Raw genomic sequence first — 22,447 nt, 5'->3', positions numbered from 1 at the left:
GTGAGCGGAATATCTTGAAAAATAAGCGAAGTACCAACTTCTAATCTGGTGTGTGGGTGTATCTAGGCATAAGGAAGAACGCTATTGAAAATTGGGTCGCCACGTCAAAATCCAAGATGGCCGCCACCATATATATGTCTGAACACTGTGAACGAAATATCTTGAAAAATAAGCGAAGTACCAACTTCTAATCTGGTGTGTGGGTGTATCTAGGCATAAGGAAGAACCCTATTGAAAATTGGGTCGCCACGTCAAAATCCAAGATGGCCGCCTCCATGTATGTCTGAACCTTGTGAACGAAATATCATATCATAGCATGTTTTCTGCGTCTTCCACTTTGTCAACTCACATCACTTCCCCGACGGGGGACCTAGGCGTAACGCTTGTTGATATTCTGATCGTTGTTATGAAAATACACGAGCCCATGAGCTCATGCTCCTCCGAGCGTAAATGCCTTGCTTTCTTCAAGATCCTTTCACTCCTAGACCGTCCACCACCCCCAACCACCCTGTCCAAGGCTGACAGTCATTCCATTACATCCTTCCAGGCTTGTTTATCATGAGTTTACCTCCAGATTGTGTGTCATTGCATCCCTCTTTTGTTATGTTGAGTTGATGGAAATGGTACGGAATAGTTAGCAAAATTGCTTTTCCTGCATCTCTTTTTCCTTGTATTTCGTTATACATCATACTTAGAATAACCTGGTTCTAAAGTTACAAATAAGGCTGATCTTATGAAATGTGATCCACGTTGATTAATGATCGACTCGGATTTAAGTTGAACAGGTGCTGCATTGACAAAACAGTCATTACATATTGCTAAATTGCTCCAGACATCTCTCATCTGAGTGTGTTTGCAATAGTGGAAGGGGAAGTAGTTACTAAGAGCGATAGTCATGGTTAAAGATAATATAGTACTGTGTGTTGTATATCTCCATACTATTTGATGCTTCCCTGTCCCTTTATGGTGTACTTTTTACTTCCTACCAAACTGAACCTCCATCTGTAGTGATCCTCATCCTTTAGGTTTGAATATATTGTTACGAGTTTGCCAGCCAGGTCACGAGGACCCACTTCCTGACCTTTAACCCAGAAGCTGACAAGCTGCAGATAACCCTGCGGCAAGACAGGTTGCTAAACAACCACGGGCGCCGTCTGAGATGATTAACTTAGGTAACGTCCTCGTGTCCAATCCAAACATTACCTTCCTTGCAAATTAATCACCCAGATAAGGAACCGTGCTCCCGATGCCCCACTCTTATAAATCAAGAACGGCTGAGCAGAACTGCAGGTGGGACATTGGCTGTTCTCTGACTGTTGTGAAACAGCGGACCAAAACTCCTTTCAACTATCTGCACACTCATGTCAAACGAATGGAGAAAGGACAGTCGGGTAGGTTGAAAACGAATGTTCATGTTAACCAATAAGCATGTACATACAAGCAATACAGTGTCACAAAATAAAATCTTACCCATAGTGTGCAAGCTCCTTAGCCAGTCACCTTGTCATTAAACTCCAGAAATAGGAACCTTAGTCTCCAAGATATTAGACAAGTAAGAGGGATAACCAAAGAGAAGATGACAACCCCTCACTCACCTGGCATTAGCCTACTGACTTATATTGGTCCAAACGTGAAAAAGATGGAGAGGGGGAAGAGAAAGAAGAGAGTGTGATGGTGTGATGTGCCGTGTGGGGAGAGATGCGGGTGAATACTTCGTAATGTGATAGAAGAAATCGTAAATGCAAATCAGTAACCCAACTCTGAACGAGTCAAGGGTGCAATCGTCTATTGCTCTTGTGTGTTTCAAGTGAACGATTAGAAAGAGGGACAGAAAGAGAAGTACGTGTACGTCAGCATGAGTTCGCTGGCACATCCAGGGAAAGAACTCCGCGGCTTATGCACTTGCTCCACGGCACTAGCTTGCTTGCTCGATTGCTCCCAGAGGCTCCCATCCTTGCAGAGGCTTATGTTTGCATGGCTCGCTCCTTGCAGACTCCATCTGTCTCTCATTGTTCCCTGGATGCAGACGACATTGGGTCCTTGGATGCCTGGACTTGTAAAGCCCTGGGAGAGGCGTGTTCAAAGGACCTAGTTCTGCTTGTTTCTCTTGGGTGCTGCCTTCTCATTGGAGCGCTGCTGTTGTCAGGCTGCACTCATTGGTTCATCAGTACAGGTGCCGCACAGCACCAAGCAGCACCCAAGCACAATGATACAGGCAATGCACAGGATCGAGTGGCGCTCAAGCGCTATGATGCAGGTGCCGCGCAGGACCGAGTGGCACACAAGCGCTATAATGGATCCAATTGGTAACGTGAGTTTTGTCAGTGTAATGTTGGTTTTGTAAAGCGTGATATTTGTATGTATGGCTGTGCTGTAAAGAGTTGTGGAAAAAGAGAGAGATTAAGAAGGCTGTAGAGATAGACAAAGGGATATAAGAACAGAGGGGATCTAGAGAAGAATTACAAAAGAGAATTCGAACCTGCTACACAAACACCACACATTTCCCTGTCCATGGATATGACGGGAGAGGTAATCTGTCTAAACAAAATACTACTGAAATATCTAAACTCCAGCGGTTCCTTTATGTATTGGATGTTATTCCCTGGGGTCTTCCAAAACCAAAAACGATATCATTCCATTCTTTTCTCCCCTCCTTGCTCTTCACATCCATGCTAACTATACTTACTGTCTTCATTTATGCCAAAAATGAAAAATAGCAGTGTCCCCTTTTAAGTATAAAACGGTTTCATTAAACGAAATAGCAACATTTACGTTCAGATCCATCAAACAATTTGAGTTCATTTTGCCATAAACTATGGCTTTTCAATCGCATCAGCACAAAACACGGAGGGATAACACCAAAAGCCATTTCAACTCTCCAGTGACCATCAATGGACAGCAATTTGTCTGCAGCATCAAATAAATGAAGGACTTTGCATCGTTTTTCACATAAACTGGAAAAATGGGAGTACCTCAGTCTTTCTGTGCTGCCAATGGAACCAATCTGCTGTCTACTCTCATCATCTATGGGCCTTGTGGTCAGACTATACTCACTTCAGTTTAGTGTGGGATGGCAGGTTCGAGGAAATTTTCAAAAACATGTGACTGCACAAAGATTGCACGAGGTCTTTCTCTGACTTGCAAAGGTTGATCCAGGAGAGTCTGGCACCGAAAAGATGGAATTTGGTAAGAGTTGGTGCCGCACAACCCACGAGTTGTGTAGAAATCTCAAATAAATTTAAAAGGGAAAATGCTACAATAATTACATTGGTCAGTGTAAAGAAATACATCAGTATTGAAAAGTTTCGTTTATGGTACACGATGTAGATATTTTCACAAAAATTGCGCATCGTTTTTTTGTATACATGATTGAGGCTCGTGGATGAGCAAGAACAGAATGGAATGGAACAAAATGCAAAGAGGGAAACACCAACAGTAGAGTAGAAGTGAGAGTGAGAGTCCGTTCATGGGGTATGGCAGAAGGACACATGGGGTGAACAACTTGAATGAAACACGGCAAGGAGAGGAAGGGGAAAGCAGGGATGAAACAGAAAAGGAACAAATCAACCGACAACTATCAAAAGAAAAGAGGTGAGGTGCGAAAAATCACAATTACCTGGAAAAAGGGTGTTTAGGAATGGGGTCATTTGGGGTGGAAGAAATAATGAGTATGGATGGGGGGGATGACCTGAGGTAGTGATGATCAGCTGTATTGAAGCCTTGGAGGGAAGAATGTGACTGAATGGACCTGGGAAGTTGGATCCACAGGCGAGAGAAAAGAGGAACAAATCGGTGCACCTGAGCAGTGAGCGAGGATTTTTGGAGTTTAACAAGAGGGATACTGGCAAACCTCCCTGCAGAAACCTGGGAGGGACAGAGCCACGAGAAGGCAGAGGGGCGGGCAATACCAAAAAGTAGGCTGTAGAATAGAGAGGAGAGGCCTCCAAACTGCCTGCGATGTGAAAGTAACAGGCCTAGTCACTCAGCTTCGTCATGAAAGATCGCAATGATTTATGAGGGCCTTGCTTTTTCCACAGCATCAAGCACAAGATGTGAGATAGGGGCATCAACCCAATTGTGAGAGCATACTCCACCAAGCTGTGAATGAAGGCCTTGTAGGTTGTTGAAAGGTCAGATTGGCCCAGGAAAGACCTTCACGATGAAGGATGCCCAGTCGGCGGCCGGCTCTGGAGGCCATATTGGAAGTATGGTCTGCCCAAAAAAAACCATGGTTGATAGTAAGGCCCAAATGTTTGAATGGCTTAACCTCTTCAAGTTGTTTGTTTCGGAAGTAGATGGGAGGGTTTGCCAGACTTTCTTTTCAGAGAGACATGGTGAGTGTGTGGGATTTGTCGTGGTTGAAAGACATATTCCAAGTGTTGGACCAGATCCTGATTCTATCAAGGTCTGCAGAAAGGGAAGAAGCTGCTGCCTACCTGTCTGACGGATGAGAAATGACATGGCAGATGTTGGCATCATCAGCAAAGAGATAGGCAGAATTTTCCAAGGAATCAAAAAGATAATTGATGAAGATGAGGATCAAGACTGGGCCCAAGACACTACCTTGAAGTACTCCAGCCTTGACAGGAAGAGGAGATTAAAGGATCGCCTTAAGAGCTAAATGCTGAACATGGGAGCGGAGGGAGTCCATGATGCATAAAAGGAGGTGGCCGAGAGTGCCATAAGCAGAGAGTTTGGAGATCACAACCGGATGCCAGACTGTATCAAATGCTCAAGATATGTCCAGAGAGATGGCCCTCATGTCTGACATGTTGAGGGCCTACTTCCATTTTAGGGAGAGTGGAAGCAGCAGGTCCAAGGTAGAATGACCGGTGTGAAACCAAACTCGAAATATCTTAGATCAGTCAGTTGGACAAAAGGAAGGTTTTGATGGCAACTGCAGTGATATATTCTATGACCTTGCTTATAATTGGAAGCCAGCTTATAGTAATAGGCCTGTAATTAAGATCCGTTTGCTTATAAATTGCTTATTATAAATAAATATAAATATGAGTTCCCTTCCAAGGAACTTCACTGCAGTAGGAGTCATTAGGCCCATCAAGTCTGCTCACCTATGGTTGTTTGTCCATGCTATATCCTTTTTAAATGCTGACCATCAAGCAAGGAATAAAGAAAATCTTTGGTATGACCCTGCTGGGATTCAAACCACCAACATCCCAGACTCAGAGCAGATGCTTTCACCATTACGCCATGGAGTCTGGTACTTTTAATAAATTTAAGGGTTTCATAAAACATTAACTCTTCATCTATGTGTAATGTTCCGTCTTGCTAAGGAACAGAATGAATTAGCTATAATGAAATAGCTAACAACCAAAATGAAGAAATCGTTTTCAAACAGCGGCTTATGTTGGGTGTGCAGATGTTTTTTTTCTCCTTTCCTTCGATAATTAATTTCAATCCCCTTCTTCTTTAACTGCTTCAATTATTCCCAATTTATTGTGGGGGTGGGTGGTTTGAATGCTCCTGGCCCATGTCTGTAACTGCCCCAATTATTCCCAATTTATTGTGGAGGTGGCCAGTTGGAATGTTTCCGGCCCAAGTCTGTAACTGCGCCAATTATTCCCAATTTATTGTGGAGGTGGCCGGTTGGAATTTTTCGTGCCCAAGTCTTTAACTGCCCCAATTATTCCCAATTTATTGTGGGGGTGGGCGGTTTGAATGCTCCTGGCCCAAGTCTGTAACTGCCCCAATTATTCCCAATTTATTGTGGGGGTGGCTGGTTGGAATGCTTCCAGCCAAAGTCTTTAACTTACCCAAATATTCCCAATTTATTGTGGGGGGTGGCCTGTTGGAATGCTCCTGGCCAAAGTCTTAACTGCCCTAAGTCTTTAACTGCCCCAATTATTCCCAATTTATTGTGGGGGTGGCTGGTTGGAATGCTCCTGGCCTAAGTCTGTAACTGACCCAATTATTCCCAATTTATTGTGGGGGTGGTTGGTTGGAATGCTCCTGGCCCAAGTCTGTAACTGCCCCAATTATTCCCAATTTATTGTGGGGGTGGCTGTTTGGAATGCTCCTGGCCCAAGACTGTAACTGACCCAATTATTCCCAATTTATTGTGGGGGTGGCTGGTTGGAATGCTCCTGGCTCAAGTCTGTAACTGCCCCAATTATTCCCAATTTATTGTGGGGGTGGCTGGTTGGAATGCTCCTGGCCCAAGTCTGTAACTACCCCAATTATTCCCAATTTATTGTGGGGGTGGCTGGTTGGAATGCTTCCAGCCAAAGTCTTTAACTTCCCCAATTATTCCCAATTTATTGTGGGGGTGGCCAGTTGGAATGGTCCTGGCCCAAATCTTTCTGGAATGGGCTGAGCAGGCCTGACCTTTGACTGAAGGTGTCAGGAATTTGTAATTTGTTCAGGGTACCGGTGATAACTCACCCGCTCTTTGCAAAAGACAACGTGGGATGTTTAATGTCCGTGAAAGTACACAGTTCAGGCAGACAGACACTTCAGCTTAACGTCCCACTGATGGACGGCACGCGCATTGATGCATCTCCCTGCATGTGAAACACCAGTGCAACAGTTTAGAACTGGGTCGATATACAAGCCCAGGCTAGACAACTCTAGTGCACATACTGTTCTTCAAAGCTCTCCTGCCAGACGTAGATAATACATTTGATTCATCCTCATTTACAAAGAAACAGAAACTTCCTGTGCTATTTATTTATTTATTTGATACACTTGCCAATAAGAGATTTATGGCAAGGGTAGAAGTAATTTTACAACTGAAGTTATCTGTAATTGTAATTTTCAAAATGCTTACAAGCTAATACTGTATTATTTTCACACTGCACAAACTCCATGTCAGCTTTAACCCATACTCAGCTGCCGCTGACAGCACAAGGTTATAACTTGCATTCCCATGACAACAGCAATGAAACTTCACCCTTAATCAATAAGTTCAATAATTGCACTGAATTTGTTACAGCATTTGATAGATTGCTTGATAAAAGCATCAGATGCAACTTGAGGCGAGCAACTCCAATTCCAGCTTTGTGCTTTTGGAAATGGAAGACGTTGCCGCAAAGCTCTCGTCTAGCCAACGCAGAGCTTAGGACGCACTGCCTGGTCATGCAGAACTGCCGGGATTGATCATCAGCCGTTACCTTTGTCGTAAAGCAAGAGAAGAGTGCACGGCAAATGTTAATCGTGATCTCTCTTGCCCGACATTAACGGAGCCCCATTGCCACGGCGATCTAAGCAGCGATGCATCCCTTGGCAGGCATGGATGATGAGGCATGTCACTCTGCGCCGTTAGCCATCTGCCTTGCAGAGCGACGAGGGTATATGTATACAAACTTTTGAGCACCTTCAAATGGCTATCACAGTCAAAATACATATGCAGATTTTAAGTGAATCTCGACTATTCCCCATAAAGCCAGTACTTTCCATTCTCCACGAGACCCCAAAAAATGCAGGCGCGTCAAGGCCACACAGTCTGAAAGAACGCTTTCCACTTTCGGCTTTTCCAAAGCCTTGATCTCAATGCGGGTCACTGAATGGGACAGAAGTTCTAGCAAAGCCCCACCAGAAATGCATTCTGGCCAAGCTTAGATTACAACCAGATTATAACTCTGTGACATTTGCTTTAGTAGTGACAATATTGAGGTAATCCCACTTCCTTCTGTATGGTCATAAGCTATTTCGTGCCGTGCAAAGATTGAGTTGTCCTTTGGGAAGGCGGGCGAGAGTGATGTCGTGATGCAGGATGCTACATCCTTTCTGAAAGCCATGAATATGACAGTTTTCCAAATGTTTAAATCTGCAGCTAAAATTGCTTTTAATAATGTCACTGTGATGTTCTGAGGATATTTTATAAAGCAGTGCATCCAGCTGTGACCCAACGGGAAGGTACATCGCTTATCACCACGGAACGCGAAGGTTTGCTATGGCAGGGTAATCGCGAAAGAAACGCGTCTTGCCTTACAATGTCGCGTGAGATGTATGCTGGAAATGGAGGCCGTGTGTTAATTCTTATGTACATGGGAGTACCGCTGAATGATACCTGGCAGGATGTAGTCAGGTTCACGATGTTTTTTCGTTCAAAATTTTGGAGATTAGCAAAACTATACATTTTTTGGAATATTCAGAGCATGAGGAATCCAAAAATTAATTTTGGCAATTGCGTAGACACCTTTGCGAAAATGACACTCAGGACAGTGATGAAGATCTGTAAAAGCATATTCTGAACGGTATAGACCTAGTAGATCCTGTGTATAGGACTTATAGTTCAATCTGATACTAACAAGGCTGCTTTCATGCTTTATAAACCCATAACTATAACTTCAAAGGACTTGCAATATCATGTATTATGTAATACAGTTATATCACAAATATAAAGACAATGGTTTTCAATTACCTTTATTTGTTGCTTTTCTATAATCCTGGGCACTATTTTGAGGCCTTTATTGGATTCCTTGACCCAGAAAACATAGAATTAGCATATTTAGTTAAGTTTCTAGGTTGACTAGAAGCCGAGATAGCGCAAAATATGTATTTTATGGCGGCCATTATGAAAATCCAAAATGGCGGCCATGCAGGTGTCTGTGCAAATGCCAACATTGATTTTCAGATTCTCCATGCTCTGATGATTCCAAAAATGTACAGGTTTGCTAATCTCCCAAATTTTTGAACGAAATTACATTTGTTAACATAGTGAACCTGACTAATAGTGCGGAGTAGAGTATGATTTTGGGCCAGACTACGAAACTGTCGGATTGCGGCTTCATCACAAAGTGTGCCGTCCCTGCGATGGACGTCAAGCTGCGAAGTCTGCAAGCATTAGTTTGGAGGAAGTTAACCTCATAGTGTCTTTTGACAAAGAATAGGCAACTTATGACCGACACCATGTATACATTTCATATTCCTGCCCTAATGTACAGTAAGCACCGCGTCGGCAACACTGCTGCACCCTCAGCAATGCGCAAGCTAGCTGGAGACTAGTTGAACAGTCTTACAACCAAATAATATTTTCCGAGATCATCAGCGTATGAGGCAGTTGCTGCAAAGATGTCCTTTAAACATATTTGTATTTTTGTTTCGAGCAATGTTATTGTTAATTTAAACAGAATCTTAATATTGATTTCTTCTCGAGCGAGATCCCCACCTCCACCACTTCTCCACATCCAACCTCTCATATTTATACATTCTCTTCCATCCGTTTCTCTCTCATTCTGAACATTCGTCATTTGAAATTGCCCGCTTAGCGTCAGACGGAGAGCCCTCTGGTGTGGGCATTAATTGGCCCGAACATGAAAGCAGGACCAGGGAAGTTACATTGGCCTCATGTTGTACCCTTTCTTCATTGCGAATCTTGCCACACATTGATATGCCTATCTGAACATCCTATAAAAGTTTCTTGGACATCTAAGGTACTTCAAAGCACATAAAGGCCAACTCAAGCTTGTGTATTTAAATCCTTTTCACCCTAAGTACAATCATTCAGCTATACATTTGCGTGAAGTTGCATTTGGAAATCTATAAAGCTACTCTTAGCGGATACGGCCGTTACCTTGATATACGGAACACGGGTACCTTAGCACTTACACTACACACCCAATGGGACATGAAAGCATTGATTAGAAACATCACTGCTTGTTTCACCTTCACAGGATGTTAGCCCCAATGTTGTATGCATTTGACTGGCTGGATTTTCTACTTTTCATGCTGTGTCACCATTCTTCATCATTTGATATTACCCGAATCAAAGAACAACGAAAAGCAGAGTTCCACGTGGATGCGATTGCCATCTAGTGCAGTGACAGCAGGGGAGATCATGGCAAAGAGAACGCCTTCCTTCAAATGAGCCTTAAATCCGGTTGTAGATGTTATTAATGTGTCCTGTTTCTGTTGATCATTAACCAGGCTAAAATCCTTCTTAAGAAAATCCAAAATTCCCGGTCATGTTTTGTGTCAATCAATATTTCATCAATTCCATTCCTGGTCTGTAAATGCCGTCACAATTCCCCCATCAGGCTCCGCAAATTATAACTTTCCAATGTGAGATCAGATCATATCATATGTCATTTGGTTGTGAAAGATACATGGTGTGTAATCTGAGTTTTGGGTGAATGGGAATCGTATTTCTGAAAACAGATTTAACATTCCTTTTGGAGATGACAAGTGAACTTTGGTTTTGGCCTAAATTTAAACAGCGAAAGTTGACATTTAAACAGCAGAAGCTGCTTAATTGTCTCGTGTTTAATTTTAGGGTCAACAAAAGCTTTTTTCCTGTGTTTGATCCAGCGGGATCATCTTTTTAACTTGGAGAAGGACTCATGACTTGCAACCTTTATTGGTTGCAAGTCTTGAGTATGTCCCCAAGTGAAAAATCCTTTATATTGTTTAAAAAAAATTCTTAAGATTCTTTTAAAAGATTCTTAAAAAAAAATCTTTTTAAGATTCTTAAAAAAGATTCTTTAAAACAATTCTTAAGATTCTTTTTAAAATATTGTTTTTAAAAATCCTTCTTCAGATTCTTAAAAAAGATTCTTAAAAATAATTCTTCTTAAGATTCTTAAAAAAGATTCTTAAAAATATTATTCTAAGATTCTTCAAAAAGATTCTTTTAAAAATAATTATTCTAAGATTCTTTAAAAAGATTCTAAAAAAACCCTTTATTGCTATCTTTCGCAGGTCAGTTGTGCATAATATTGACCTTTGTTCTTGGTTATCGCTGCAGTCTGATTTAATTATAATTCCGCAGCATGCACTGATATTCCGATGTCTAAACCCTCTTCTTCCATCATCTTGAACTGATGGATACAAAAATGAAATAAAATGGAAACCTTTAGGCAGCGAATGACATGCATCCAATTCTTTGAGAAAGACTGTTTGCCCGTGCCTGGCTCTTTCCCGATCTTGAGATCATAGCCCGATGTGTAATTGCTCGTTATTTCATTTGAAGCATGAACATTGGACAAGACATTCAATGCAGGCATTACACTTATTTATTCTTCTGTAGCTTCTTCCTCCCCCCCCCCCCCCCTCCTTCCTCTTCTTTTTTTTTCAAGTATTTTTTTATCCTCGGAAGGTTATCATTCCAGGAGTGTTGCCAAATGTTTCCCCTTGAGGCCTTGCCAATTTTCTGCTTACTCTATTTCTGAGAGTGGATTGCCAGTCGGAATTTGCAATTACTTTAAAATGCTAACGAACTATGAGGTTTATTTTTGGAGAATACCCACCAGTATAACATCTTGTGTTCGGAGAGAAAATCCATCAGATGATGGATTGTCTCCTTGTGTTTGGAACCCAGGAAATCTGTAGCATAAAGCAATTGAAAAGAAAGCATGCAGTATTTTTTTCTCCTCCACAACCTAATTTGAAACCAGCAGCACAATTGCTCACTTTCTTGGTCGCATGCTTTCAGCTGGCCTGTCATCCCTGACATCGTTGGAGGAACAACTGTTCCAGCGCTGAGCAGGCAGATCCGCATTGTGGTTGAGATTTGTGATTCTGGAGGAAATAGTTTTTCCCTCTTATTTTGTCTTCTACGCAGAGTGGAATGCCCGTTTTCTGCACGATACAGCGCTAATACATTGCTGTATTTTCACATCTAGGGAGGAGGCAGCTGTGGGGGTGTTTTGAAGCCTTCACTGCAAAATGGATTAAGCGGTGAATCCATACAGGCACATGAAAAAGGTAAGATTAAGCGGAAGTATTTCCACTTGAGCATTTCCTTTTTTTTATTGAACAGGCAGCCAGTCGTACCTTTGTGGCAGAGATTATGACGTTTGAAGAATACAATCACATCACTGTCCAGCACAGAGATCTCAGAAAACATCTTGCAAATAGTGATTGATGCTCAACATCCATTTAGATTCCAGAATTTTCATCAACAGGAATTTGGGGAAAGACATGGAGAAGGATTGGGGTGAAAATAACGCATGTGAAAGATGGTATTAGAGAGAAATGATGTTGGGAGGAGGCATGAATAAAGGGATGGAGGGGGGGGGGGGGTGTGTGTGTGTGTGTGTTTTGTAATGTGCATCAAATCATGAACCATGCTCTATACGAAGTGTTGATTCTGCCGAAGCAGTCTGTTTCTATGGCCTTTCTATTGAAGGGTTATAATCCGCGTGTGGTCGCCACTCCGACACAGGAAGTCAGTGCAGGAATTTGTTCATGATGCCGGTGATAGCTCGTCTCATCTTCGCAAAAGACAACATGGGACCTTCAACGTCCACCAACTAATGCCGGTAGACAGGATACGTCCATCCAAGGGATGGGGGGAAGGGGTGAATGAATGATTGGTGAATGACCCTGCATGTGAAACACCAGGATGGCAGTTTATAGCTGGGTCGAGATTCAAACCCGGGCTAGACAGCTTAGTGGTGAGTGTGCGTAGCTATAGGCCATCCTGTCAGCTCATACTGTGCATTATTGCTATTAAAAAATAAACGTGCTTGTTACAGTACAGATAGCAATAACAATCCTTATCAAATTGTAATTGACTAACAAAATGTTAAAGCCGCTCTGGATGCTGCTGGTGCCATTTCCCCAATGGATGACTTCGATGTGCTAAAACGCTCATAACAACGGCAGTTTCGCACACAACTTTGCAATGTCCCATAAATTCGCAAACTGAAGCACAAAAATATTCCGTGATGTGATTTTTAAAGCAGAACCACATTGATGCTGATATTATTACTCCTCCTAAGTTATGCGGGGCACAACATTGTGAAATGCCTCCTGCTTTATTTGCAATAATTGCACAAAATGAGTCACGGAGGAAGGAAAGATTGATTCCGTACTAAAGTTTCAGACGAATAGACCTACTGAATATTATTTCTAAAATAGCATCTTAGATGTTGCAGACGAAAGTCGCAACATTGGACACAACCTTGGACGCGTGCACTTCCATCGCTCTTCTCAATTTCCTGACCCCTTGACCCACTCTCGATTCACTAGAATGTGATAGTACCATCGGTTCTTTTTTTTGGCAGAGAAAGCGACCTTATCGACAAATGTGTGCTCTGATTTAGGTGGTCTGAGTGCGATATTGTGGGGTGAAGACCACATGGCGGGGCTGCTTGAAGCACATGACGGACAAGAGGAACCTTAGAAAGTGAACGCGATGCAGATAACATCGATTTTTGTGGAGGGGGGTTTCAACTGTCATTTCACCATGATGATGAGGTTATCAGGTAGTGTTTCATGAAAGGAATTAAGACTGGTACCTGCCTTGCTCTTTTAGCTCTTAAGCTTATGCAGTAGGCTAAATAATGCAAGACGCAACTGTAAGCTGTGGAAATTGATGCAAATAAATCTTTCGCTGAAGTCCGGCCTGAGTTATTTGTGACTGAATCGAACCTCAATTTACTCCAATTTTATTGCTGCTGTATATAGATTTTTTGGCTTTTTTCCATATCCATGCCTTCTAAATGCCTTCCCTCCATATCTGATCCACCAGAGTTCCAATGCCAAATGCGAACACTGGACAGCGGTATTGGCACCTTTCCCCCGCCGGACCCTGCGTCAAAAGGTGTTGGTCGCAGCTCTTCTCGCCGTTGGGCCCGATCTGAAGATCAAGCAGAAGAGATCGGCCGCACCGACACACTTACCAAGGATACATGCCCTTTGCCACCCAGTTCTTCAGACACAACTGCTTCCAACCTTTGCCGGAAAATTGGGCTCAACCAAGCCATCGTGCAAGGTCACAGCAAAACTCTCGTAGCTACTACTGCGGTGAGCGGCGGTGGTGACACCTCTGCTGGCTCTTTGTTGCGGTTGGACGCAGATGTGACTGCTCGGGCACAGACGTTGGAGCGGAAGTTGAGCAGCGTTCCTGATAAAGATGGGATATGCCATTCCTTGTCTGATCCAACTGTGGCAACACGGATAGGACGCAGCGGAACAAGCAGACTTCCCAAACCTGTCATTGCAGGTCATTTAATTCTCTATATCTGTATCTGTCTGTCCACCTGTCTATTGCTATCTATATCTCTCTTGCATCTTCTCCCTCTTCTGTTGACTGGTGAAGACATTCTGATGTTAGTGATAGCATTTTGGGATTATACACAGCAGCAATCTCTTTCATTCTCAATCTCATGTCAGGAGCAAAGATTCAGAAGTTAAGATCTAAAGTACCATACACATTCAATATAACCCAAAACCTCAATGCATCAAACAGGCCCAAAGTAAGTTTCCAGTTTAATCTCATCCTACTTTTTTTGCCACAATCCTAATTATTTTACAAGACTTTTGGAACCCTCCAAATACCCACATGGCGTCACACATACAATTGTTGTTTTGCAGTGATATATCAATAATCACTGATATATAGAATTTCTCAAACCTGTTTCAGTAAAAAATAAAAGTTTACGAAGGATGGATTTCACCAGGAAAGTGCACACTTTTAGAGTTTGACAAATGACAGGGTTGAAGTGGACAGAATCAGGAGGAGGCATACTTAGCTACAAATGGCAGCAGAAATAAATATAATTTCAATTTGGAAAGTAATCATAATCATTAAATATCATACTCTTTACTGAACATCCATCTTTGTGAATAAATTGCTGGGCAAGGGCTAAGTTGGGGTTATGCTGGGTAGTTTGCCATTGCCTTCCCAGCAGTCAGTCAGGGCAGCAATTTGGAATTTGGTCAGGGTGCCGGCGACGGCTTTGCGAAGAGCACCGTGTGATATTCAACATCACAAACTACCACTACTGGTAGATGGGATGTGTCGACCTGCATGCGGAACACCGGCATGACAGTTTATAGCAGGGCTAAGATTCGAACCCAGCCTAGGCAGGTGAGAGGTGAGTTCTGCCAGGATCCGGAAAGAGGATTTAAAAAATATATAGCATGATATTTCAAGAATTTGGAGATGGATTATGACAAAACTTGGTGGATGAGTTGGGTGGATAACAAGAACAAGCCGATTCTATTTTGGGTCAGGTTCAGATCCAGATCTGGCCTAACAGTGGGATAAAAAACATAAACTGTTCAGCCTGGCGGAGGTACGCGCTCCACCAAGTGCCGTTCTTGTTTGTTTGTTTATTTATTTATTTTGTCATTTCAATCTCCTGACTTGTTGCTTTTTTATATCAAATACCTTTTAACAATACACATTAGGCCTAAATATAAAAAATCGACTTTTTTGAAAATTGCGCCATGACAATTTTTGCAAATGTTCAACAATATGGTTTTATTCACTATGGTAGAGACACCCCTCCTTTTGCAGGAGTCTACAGGTCGACCATCGAGATCAAAGCAGGAAACAAAATGGGGTGAAAGACTATCCTGGTAGTGCATATCCCACAACTACACAATGCATTTTTTAAAATGTTGTCTAGATACTACATCTGCTACATCATCTGTTGTCTTGTTGTTGTCTAGATACATAGAATGTCTAGATAGAAACAAATTTGCTACATCGCTGGCACATGGGGCGTTTCACCGCACCACCATGGGAAACATGCTGACACGCTCGGCTTGAAAAGTCTGTACAAGTCCCATGAGTTCTGATGATTGACTGGAAAAAGTATCACAACAAAATATGAGTACATTTTTAGAGAGATATATTTGAATTCAGCCTGTCATCAAATATTATTTTGTTGTTGTTGTTGTTGTGTAACGCATTCACTGAACTTAGAATTACCTGGTCATCAGGGCCTGTCAAGCTTCCGGCATCAACGCGAGACTGTGGAAATGGGGAGGCTGCTCCACTGCACCCAGCACATTCACGAACCCAGAGGTCAGCAGCAGGGGTACATGACAAATCTGGAAGCACTCCACTCGAGGTGAGCACGACTTGCATTTCCCATTAAACACTTTCGCTGTGAGCAGATTAACTTGCCCTTGATTACGTTTTTATTGCAATTGGCACACATTGTGCTTTTCTCCTTCTCATTGTCCTAGCGCTCATTGATCGCAACAATGTAACCTTTCTTTTTCCCCCTTTGGTAGCATTAATGTCCTGTCATGCATTACCACCGACATGACATTTTCTCTTATTAGTTATTTGTAGACTCACAATGCATTCAACCAGTGTATTACGTAACTCTTCTTCGCAAATTAATACTTGGGATTCAATCAGAATTTTGCCTTTTGGTGGTATCACCATCAAGGTATGCCTGTGCTGCGAATGCAATGCTCCTGTTGGGTTAGGACAGAAATTTCGAATTTGACGATGGGTGCCAACACACAATGGGCTACTCTTTTTGAAAGACACCATGGAATCCTTAACTTCAACCAGCGATTGCTAACAGATGGGACAGCGAACTTAAACGCCCCATCCAAAGGACAGCGTACTCATTGATGCATTGCCCTGCCTTCCCCAAATCTTCATTCAAATTAAAATGGTATAGTCCAAGGTAAAGCCTAAAGAACTTGTGATGAAATGAAGATCTCTACCAAAATGAGGTCTAGAGTAGAGTTTATTGCAGGTCATGGACACATGGTGCGAAGAAACATTCCGTCCGGACAAAATCCTCCTAGACAAGAGTAGAATAAGGTTTATCATTTCATATAACACCATGAATTGCAATACATTTCCTTCCATTTTCCTATTTGTTTCATATTGCCAGGAGCATATCGAATCAACAGCTTACTTGACAGAGAGCAGCAGCGAGGCTGGAAGTGACAGTGAGACATGCAATGAGCTGCCAAGCCCTCTACATGAACCACCACTCACCCTCATGCCTGAGCTCCATCAGTGCAAACAAGGTCAGCCAAAAATTTTATTTAAAAAAAAATTCGAGTTTGCCGGTACGATTTCTTTCGCAAACAGCGAAGCTCATGAAAAAGGCGAAACTTGTAAGGCAAGGACATTTCAAAGCAAATTCGAAATCCGGACCCTCCTCTCCTGCAGTGAAACGTGACAACATTATGGCCAAAGGTTTGACACCTGCAGAGTGGAAAAATCAAAAGCACCTTAAATAAAAAAAATCTAAAGCACAAAAAAGGAGGAAAGGCTCAGAAAGTCCCACGTTTCAGCTGCAGAGTGGCCATCATGAGGGACTAACGCAGGCCATGTCTCTTCAGAGCATAAATTCCCTCTTGGAGAGGCTGGCGCAGGCCTAAAATAAACCCGAAGACGTAGGCATTACAAAAGTTCGACCACCACAAAGACAAAATGGAGCAAATCCCTGCCCACTTGTGTTTCCTTCAATCATGTGCACATTGAATTGGCTGCCTGTAATTCTCCAAACACCTTTTTCATGATCAAGAAATTGGTTTATACGGTGTAACTAACCATGCACTCCCCTGCTGGCATCGTTGGGATGATAGCACAATCAAGCCTGTTTCATACCTTCCCAACAGATCTAATGGGCTTCCCAAGGCAACCGAGAGGCACCAGCTTATCCTGCTACTCAAAACTTCCAACATCTCCAGCTGCATATTTTAGCCTCTTCCCGATGACTGGTTAAGCCACTGATGATGCTAATGATATGCAAGAGCTGTGATATACATTTATCTTTGCTGGCCTTTTCCTCTTCCTGCCTTTTGAAAAACCCATGTGACCTATGTGTATTGTCACTTTTGGGTAGTTCACAGTGCTATTGCCCTTTGGAGATCTCCCTGTGGAGCGTCACGTATACTACAGCACTCTGGATGTTCCGTAGCTATAAGGAAAGCTTCAAAAGTGGAAATTTCCATTCCAAGCTTGTGCATCATGTGACTACTGGTACAATTACAGGGAGCGTGGCTGGCTGCACTAATGAGGCAATGAAACCTGTGTATGTTAGAACAGGGATTTGGAATTTGTTCAAGTTGCAGGTGAAAACTCACCTCCTCTATGTCGAAGGCCACCAACTATCGCTAAAAGACGGGACACCCAACTTAACGTCCCCCACTAATTGTTATGTTTTATGTCTGTTGCCAGCCATGAGGATGCGATTACTGCCAACCTCGCTCTCATCGCCCGTGTCCCTACTTGGTGTCTTTCACCGCGACGCATGCAACCCACGCGCAGCACCACCAACCCACCCTTTTGGTTACCACCTGCAGGCCAACCATGACGACGATGACCTGGAAAGTGAGGTGATGACATCACACATCAATTTCAAAACCACCATGTGTAATAAGTATGACTTGCTGCAATCGGTGAATGAAAGGGGAACTTGTATCGAATCGACTGAATTGTAACTATACAGATATCGAGCTTTCGCTTGGCACAAGGTGGGCTTAATTAAACCCATGCTTATCCCCCAAAAAAATGATCACAGGTTATGTGTGGAACATCTCCCAGCATTAAATGCAATTCGCCTATATCTATGAAGTCATCTAATTGGTTGCGAGCACATTTGTCGCTCGTGTTAGGAACACAAATTTGACTCGAGCGACAAAAAAACTTTTTTGGCGATAATTTCCCAGAAAAGGTCAGGAAAAATATCCTTCCATCGCCAAAGATGCACACTACTGTTTGTAGCGAACAACCAATTGACTTGCCATGAGACCTTATGTGCGGTTTACCGATATGGCGGAGTTCGCCTGCCAATAGTAGTCGTCCAATGAAAAAGAGGTAAGTTGTAAGGAAGTCGTAGAGGCGAGCGAAATGCATGAACAAAAGAAATGCCTCAAGGAGTAGTAGGCAGTACAAAGCCACGATGATTTGATACTATTACTTACCAGACTGTGTCGCAAAGCTTAAAGTGTATGCTCTGAGACTTTTGGGTCTCAAAAATGGTCAGTGGTTCCAACCCCTGCCCAATCACACCAAAGACTTCTTTTTTTAAGTACGTGCTGCTTCCTTGCTTGACGCTGAGCATTTAAAAAGGATAGAGCACGGACAAACAACCATGGGTTGGCAGTCATTGCGCAGGATCGATAGGCCTAATGTTCCCCAACTGCATTGAAGGTTCTTGTGAGGGAACCCATACTTGTTACTTGCGAAAATCGAACATTTTTCAAGTATATTGGTTGTTCTTGTGCATTATTCTGTCTGTTTGTCTGTTTGGCTGTCAATCACTTACAGGTCATAATTTCAAATCAATCTTTATGAAACTTCACCAAATGATGAAGTTGGTCATAAGAAAGAAGCCTATTGATTTTGAGGTCAAAAGGTCAACATAGGCCGAAGGTCACCAACTTTGTCTAGTTTCTAAAATCCTCTATTTTCATCCGATTGACTTGAAATTTCAAGAGGATTTACATATTAGGTCACTGAATTCAACCACCAATTATTTTTGAGGTCAACTTAGGCCAAAGGTAAACATAGGCCAAAGGTCAACAACTTAATGTGGAATTTCTGAAATGCTCAATTTCAATCTGATTGACTTGAAATTTGGACAGGATTTGCATATCCGGGCAATTAATTCAACCACAAATTATTTTGAGGTTTAAAGGTGAAAAGGTCAAAATAGGCCAGATTTCTAAAATCATCAATTTTTATCGGATTGACTGGAAATTTAAAGGGGATTTGCATATCAGATCACTGAATTCAACCACCAATTCTTTTTGAGGTCAACAGAGGCCAACAGAATGGCGTGTGCTGCTTTCTTGCTGGACATTCAGAATTTAGGATCTGGAGTATGGACAAAGAAATCAACAGCTGGCGTAAGACCTCTTACAAATAATGGTCTTGCTTGAATGTTATTGCACCAGGAAACAAACCCACACCAGATTGACCTGACAACCCAAGAAACCCACAAGGTGACATATCCTGTTGGTCTAGGTAGTCTAAGTGGAGAAATTACAATGCAATGATGGTTTAGGTTTCACGATAACCTTTGCTTATAAAAGGTAGAGAGATGTACATCAATTAATCATGTTTTTTTTTTTTTCGTGATTGTCCCTTGAGAGCAGTGTTTCTCAGGCGGATTGAACAGACGACCCATCGGCCCTGGTAGTTTGCCACCGCGGCCCCCTTTATCCCCCACAAGGCTTGAAAAAAAAAAGACAGGAATGTGGATTGTGATAAACCCCACTTTACGAGGAAAAAAACTGCGTTTATTCAAGATAAACCAAGGTGGGGAAAACTTAGCTGGGCCAATTAGTGCCAACCCTGACTACAGGAGTAACAAGATTGCTCTCGTAACAAACATCATAGATTGCTCTCGACATCAATCAGCCTGTTCCTGGCTTTAGTTTTCATCACCACCATTCTACCAAGATTGAGAATACAAGTTCACATCAGTAAGTCGTGGGAACATCACGAGGACTTGTGTAACTACTTAGCACAGACAGCTCCCGATCCCCATGGAAACCCACTCACGGTCCCCTGAGGGGCCACGACCAACGTTTGAGAAACACTGCTTTTGAGTGTTGGGATCCATTACCCATAATCATTTTGTCTCCTGCTGCAATGCATGCACTGAAAACCAAGATGGTAGCAAGTGAAATAATAAAGAGTAAAATAGCAAATAATTATGAAATATCTGATTAACGAGAACATTCAAGCCTGTTGTGCAGGCCATTGCTGCATAGTTTAATGATGATTGCCTGTTAATGACATCCATATATAAGAGCATCTTGGGGGCAATACATTTTGAGCAATACACTTAAAATGATGTCCAGTATTGGCTACATACATGTCAGTAATATATATATATATATATATATATAGGAAAATTATAATGTTTTCAATCAGACAAAGGTTTGAACCTAGGCAGTGTATAGGCAACAGACCACTTCCTCGATCCCTCTCGAATTTATTTCTTTTTTTCGTTAAGAAATATTATGATTTTGGAATTTGACACTACTCTTTGCGGCGATCTATGTTATAATATGCTGGTTCGTACATTTGTTTGCGTGTAACATTCTTTCCACCCATGAAAGACATCATTCATCCGCCTACTGTCACGTTGGTCCCATGTGAAGCCAAGGGCTTCTTCGAAGCTGTCATATTCGCAATTGTCATGCCCTCTCTGGAAGTTTTCCCTTCAGTGTAAAGCGACCAAAAGGACTGTTTAAAAGGATCATCAAATATCGAAAGGTTTGAGCCGATTGGTGTGACAGGCCTTATTAAGGGATAAACCTTATGCTTCAGGCAATTGGAATCTATCCGAGCTATATAACCATGATGTTTCTTTGTGCCCATAGGCAGTGAATATGTTTTTGCTCGGGACCTTACCAGAAAACCCATATCATTATCATGGTTTTTGTCTGAGTACTTCCGGGAATCTCGTGGCATTGTGAAAGAAAACCTTCGTCATTATTTACTTTTAACGATTGTATAAAGCAAGTCACTTAGGCAGGTGCTACCATGCTTCATTGGAGTGTCTGAGCCGGCTATGCAAGTACGCTACTCCTTCACACCCAGAGTGTGAGGGTGCTTGAGGATTTATGGTGATTGGGGGAGGGGGTGCAGTTGAGGAGTTGTGGTTGTGGGGGAGCATGGTTGAGTTATGCTGATTGGGGGGGGGGGGGGGGGGGGGTGGCTGAGTGGAGTTGAGTTGTTGTGGGATGGGGGAGCGGTTTGAAGATTATCTTATCGGCAATAAATGGCTTTCCTCCTGCGCCCAATCTCCGTGTATGTCCCTGAGATGTATCTTCTTTTTTTTTTGGAATGTGCGTGCAAGCTCGGTTGTGAATATTAACAAAAGTCCACATCAAATTAATTATAATAACCCTCATAGTTTAAAATATCACTAAATAGGAACCTTTGATGTGCCCAGAAGAGCTGGCCAGGGTAAATTCTCAGCTATGAAACATTTACCACTTGTCCTGCCGGTGCGTATGGGATGGATTAAGGAAGCTCAAGGCAGGAACATAAAGGAGAGGTGCGTAGGAGTGTGTGGTATTTTACTTGGTACCGAATTATTCTGTCATAACAGGACAAGCAGGCACCTGCTTGAGCTAGTACGAAAAATTCCTGCCTGTTTTCATCCACCTGTGCCTGTTTTCTTCAATGCTCATGCATTAAACCTCTTGATGTGATTAATTGCTGTTTGGTGTTGAAGGGAGATACAAGAAAGGGTTATGTGCCTCTAATGATACTTTCCTGGATCGGATTTGTTTTTTCATAACTGCATATTTTCATTGTTTTGCAAATTATTTACAATATTGATTTTGGGTAATACAGTTATATGGATATTTTCATGGCAAAGAAATGAAATCCACACTTGTTTTTGGTTAAAAAAATAAATAAACAAATCGAGCCTCATGTCAGGAAATACTGTTTACTTCTCAATCCCTGCAGCTGTTATCATGAAGAGCAATTGGTAGAGGCTGGAGATCCCCAAGGTAGTGTCTTGGGCCCAGTGTTGTTCTTCATCTCTATAAATGACCTCTCCAATGCTTTGGAAAACCCTGTCTTCCTTTTTGCAGACAACTCCACAAACAGCAGCTCATCTCTCTCTCTCTCTCTCTCTCTCTCTCTCTCTCTCTCTCTCTCTCTCTCTCTCTCTCTCTCTCTCTCTGTCGCTCTCGCTCTCGCGATCTGGAAATTGTGACTCACTGGACTGATAAATGGAACATGTCCTTCAATCCTGGAAAATCTCAGTCTCACATTATCAGTACAGAAGGATTAATCCACTTT

General features: G+C 42.4%; 1 protein-coding gene across 4 annotated transcripts in view; it reads left to right on the top strand.

Moving 5' to 3' along the window:
- LOC137431166 (uncharacterized) overlaps positions 1–22,447 on the top strand; it is an 808,282-nt gene that overhangs the window by 769,510 nt on the left and 16,325 nt on the right. For 3 of the 4 annotated variants that reach the window (XM_078781584.1, XM_078781583.1, XM_078781582.1), the window contains 5 exons: positions 11,583–11,664; positions 13,436–13,909; positions 15,637–15,767; positions 16,554–16,692; positions 17,852–18,009. In XM_078781584.1, coding sequence (XP_078637710.1) covers positions 11,583–11,664; positions 13,436–13,909; positions 15,637–15,767; positions 16,554–16,692; positions 17,852–18,009 — 984 coding nt within the window. The remainder of the gene's footprint in view (positions 1–11,582; positions 11,665–13,435; positions 13,910–15,636; positions 15,768–16,553; positions 16,693–17,851; positions 18,010–22,447) is intronic. The other variant, XM_078781585.1, reaches the window with a different exon arrangement.

Source organism: Myxine glutinosa, chromosome 7 (assembly GCF_964187855.1).
Source record: "Myxine glutinosa chromosome 7, kmMyxGlut1.1, whole genome shotgun sequence".
Taxonomy (NCBI): domain Eukaryota; kingdom Metazoa; phylum Chordata; class Myxini; order Myxiniformes; family Myxinidae; genus Myxine; species Myxine glutinosa.
The sequence above is the reverse complement of the archived record's forward strand: the minus strand, read 5'-3'. Positions and strand labels throughout refer to the sequence as shown.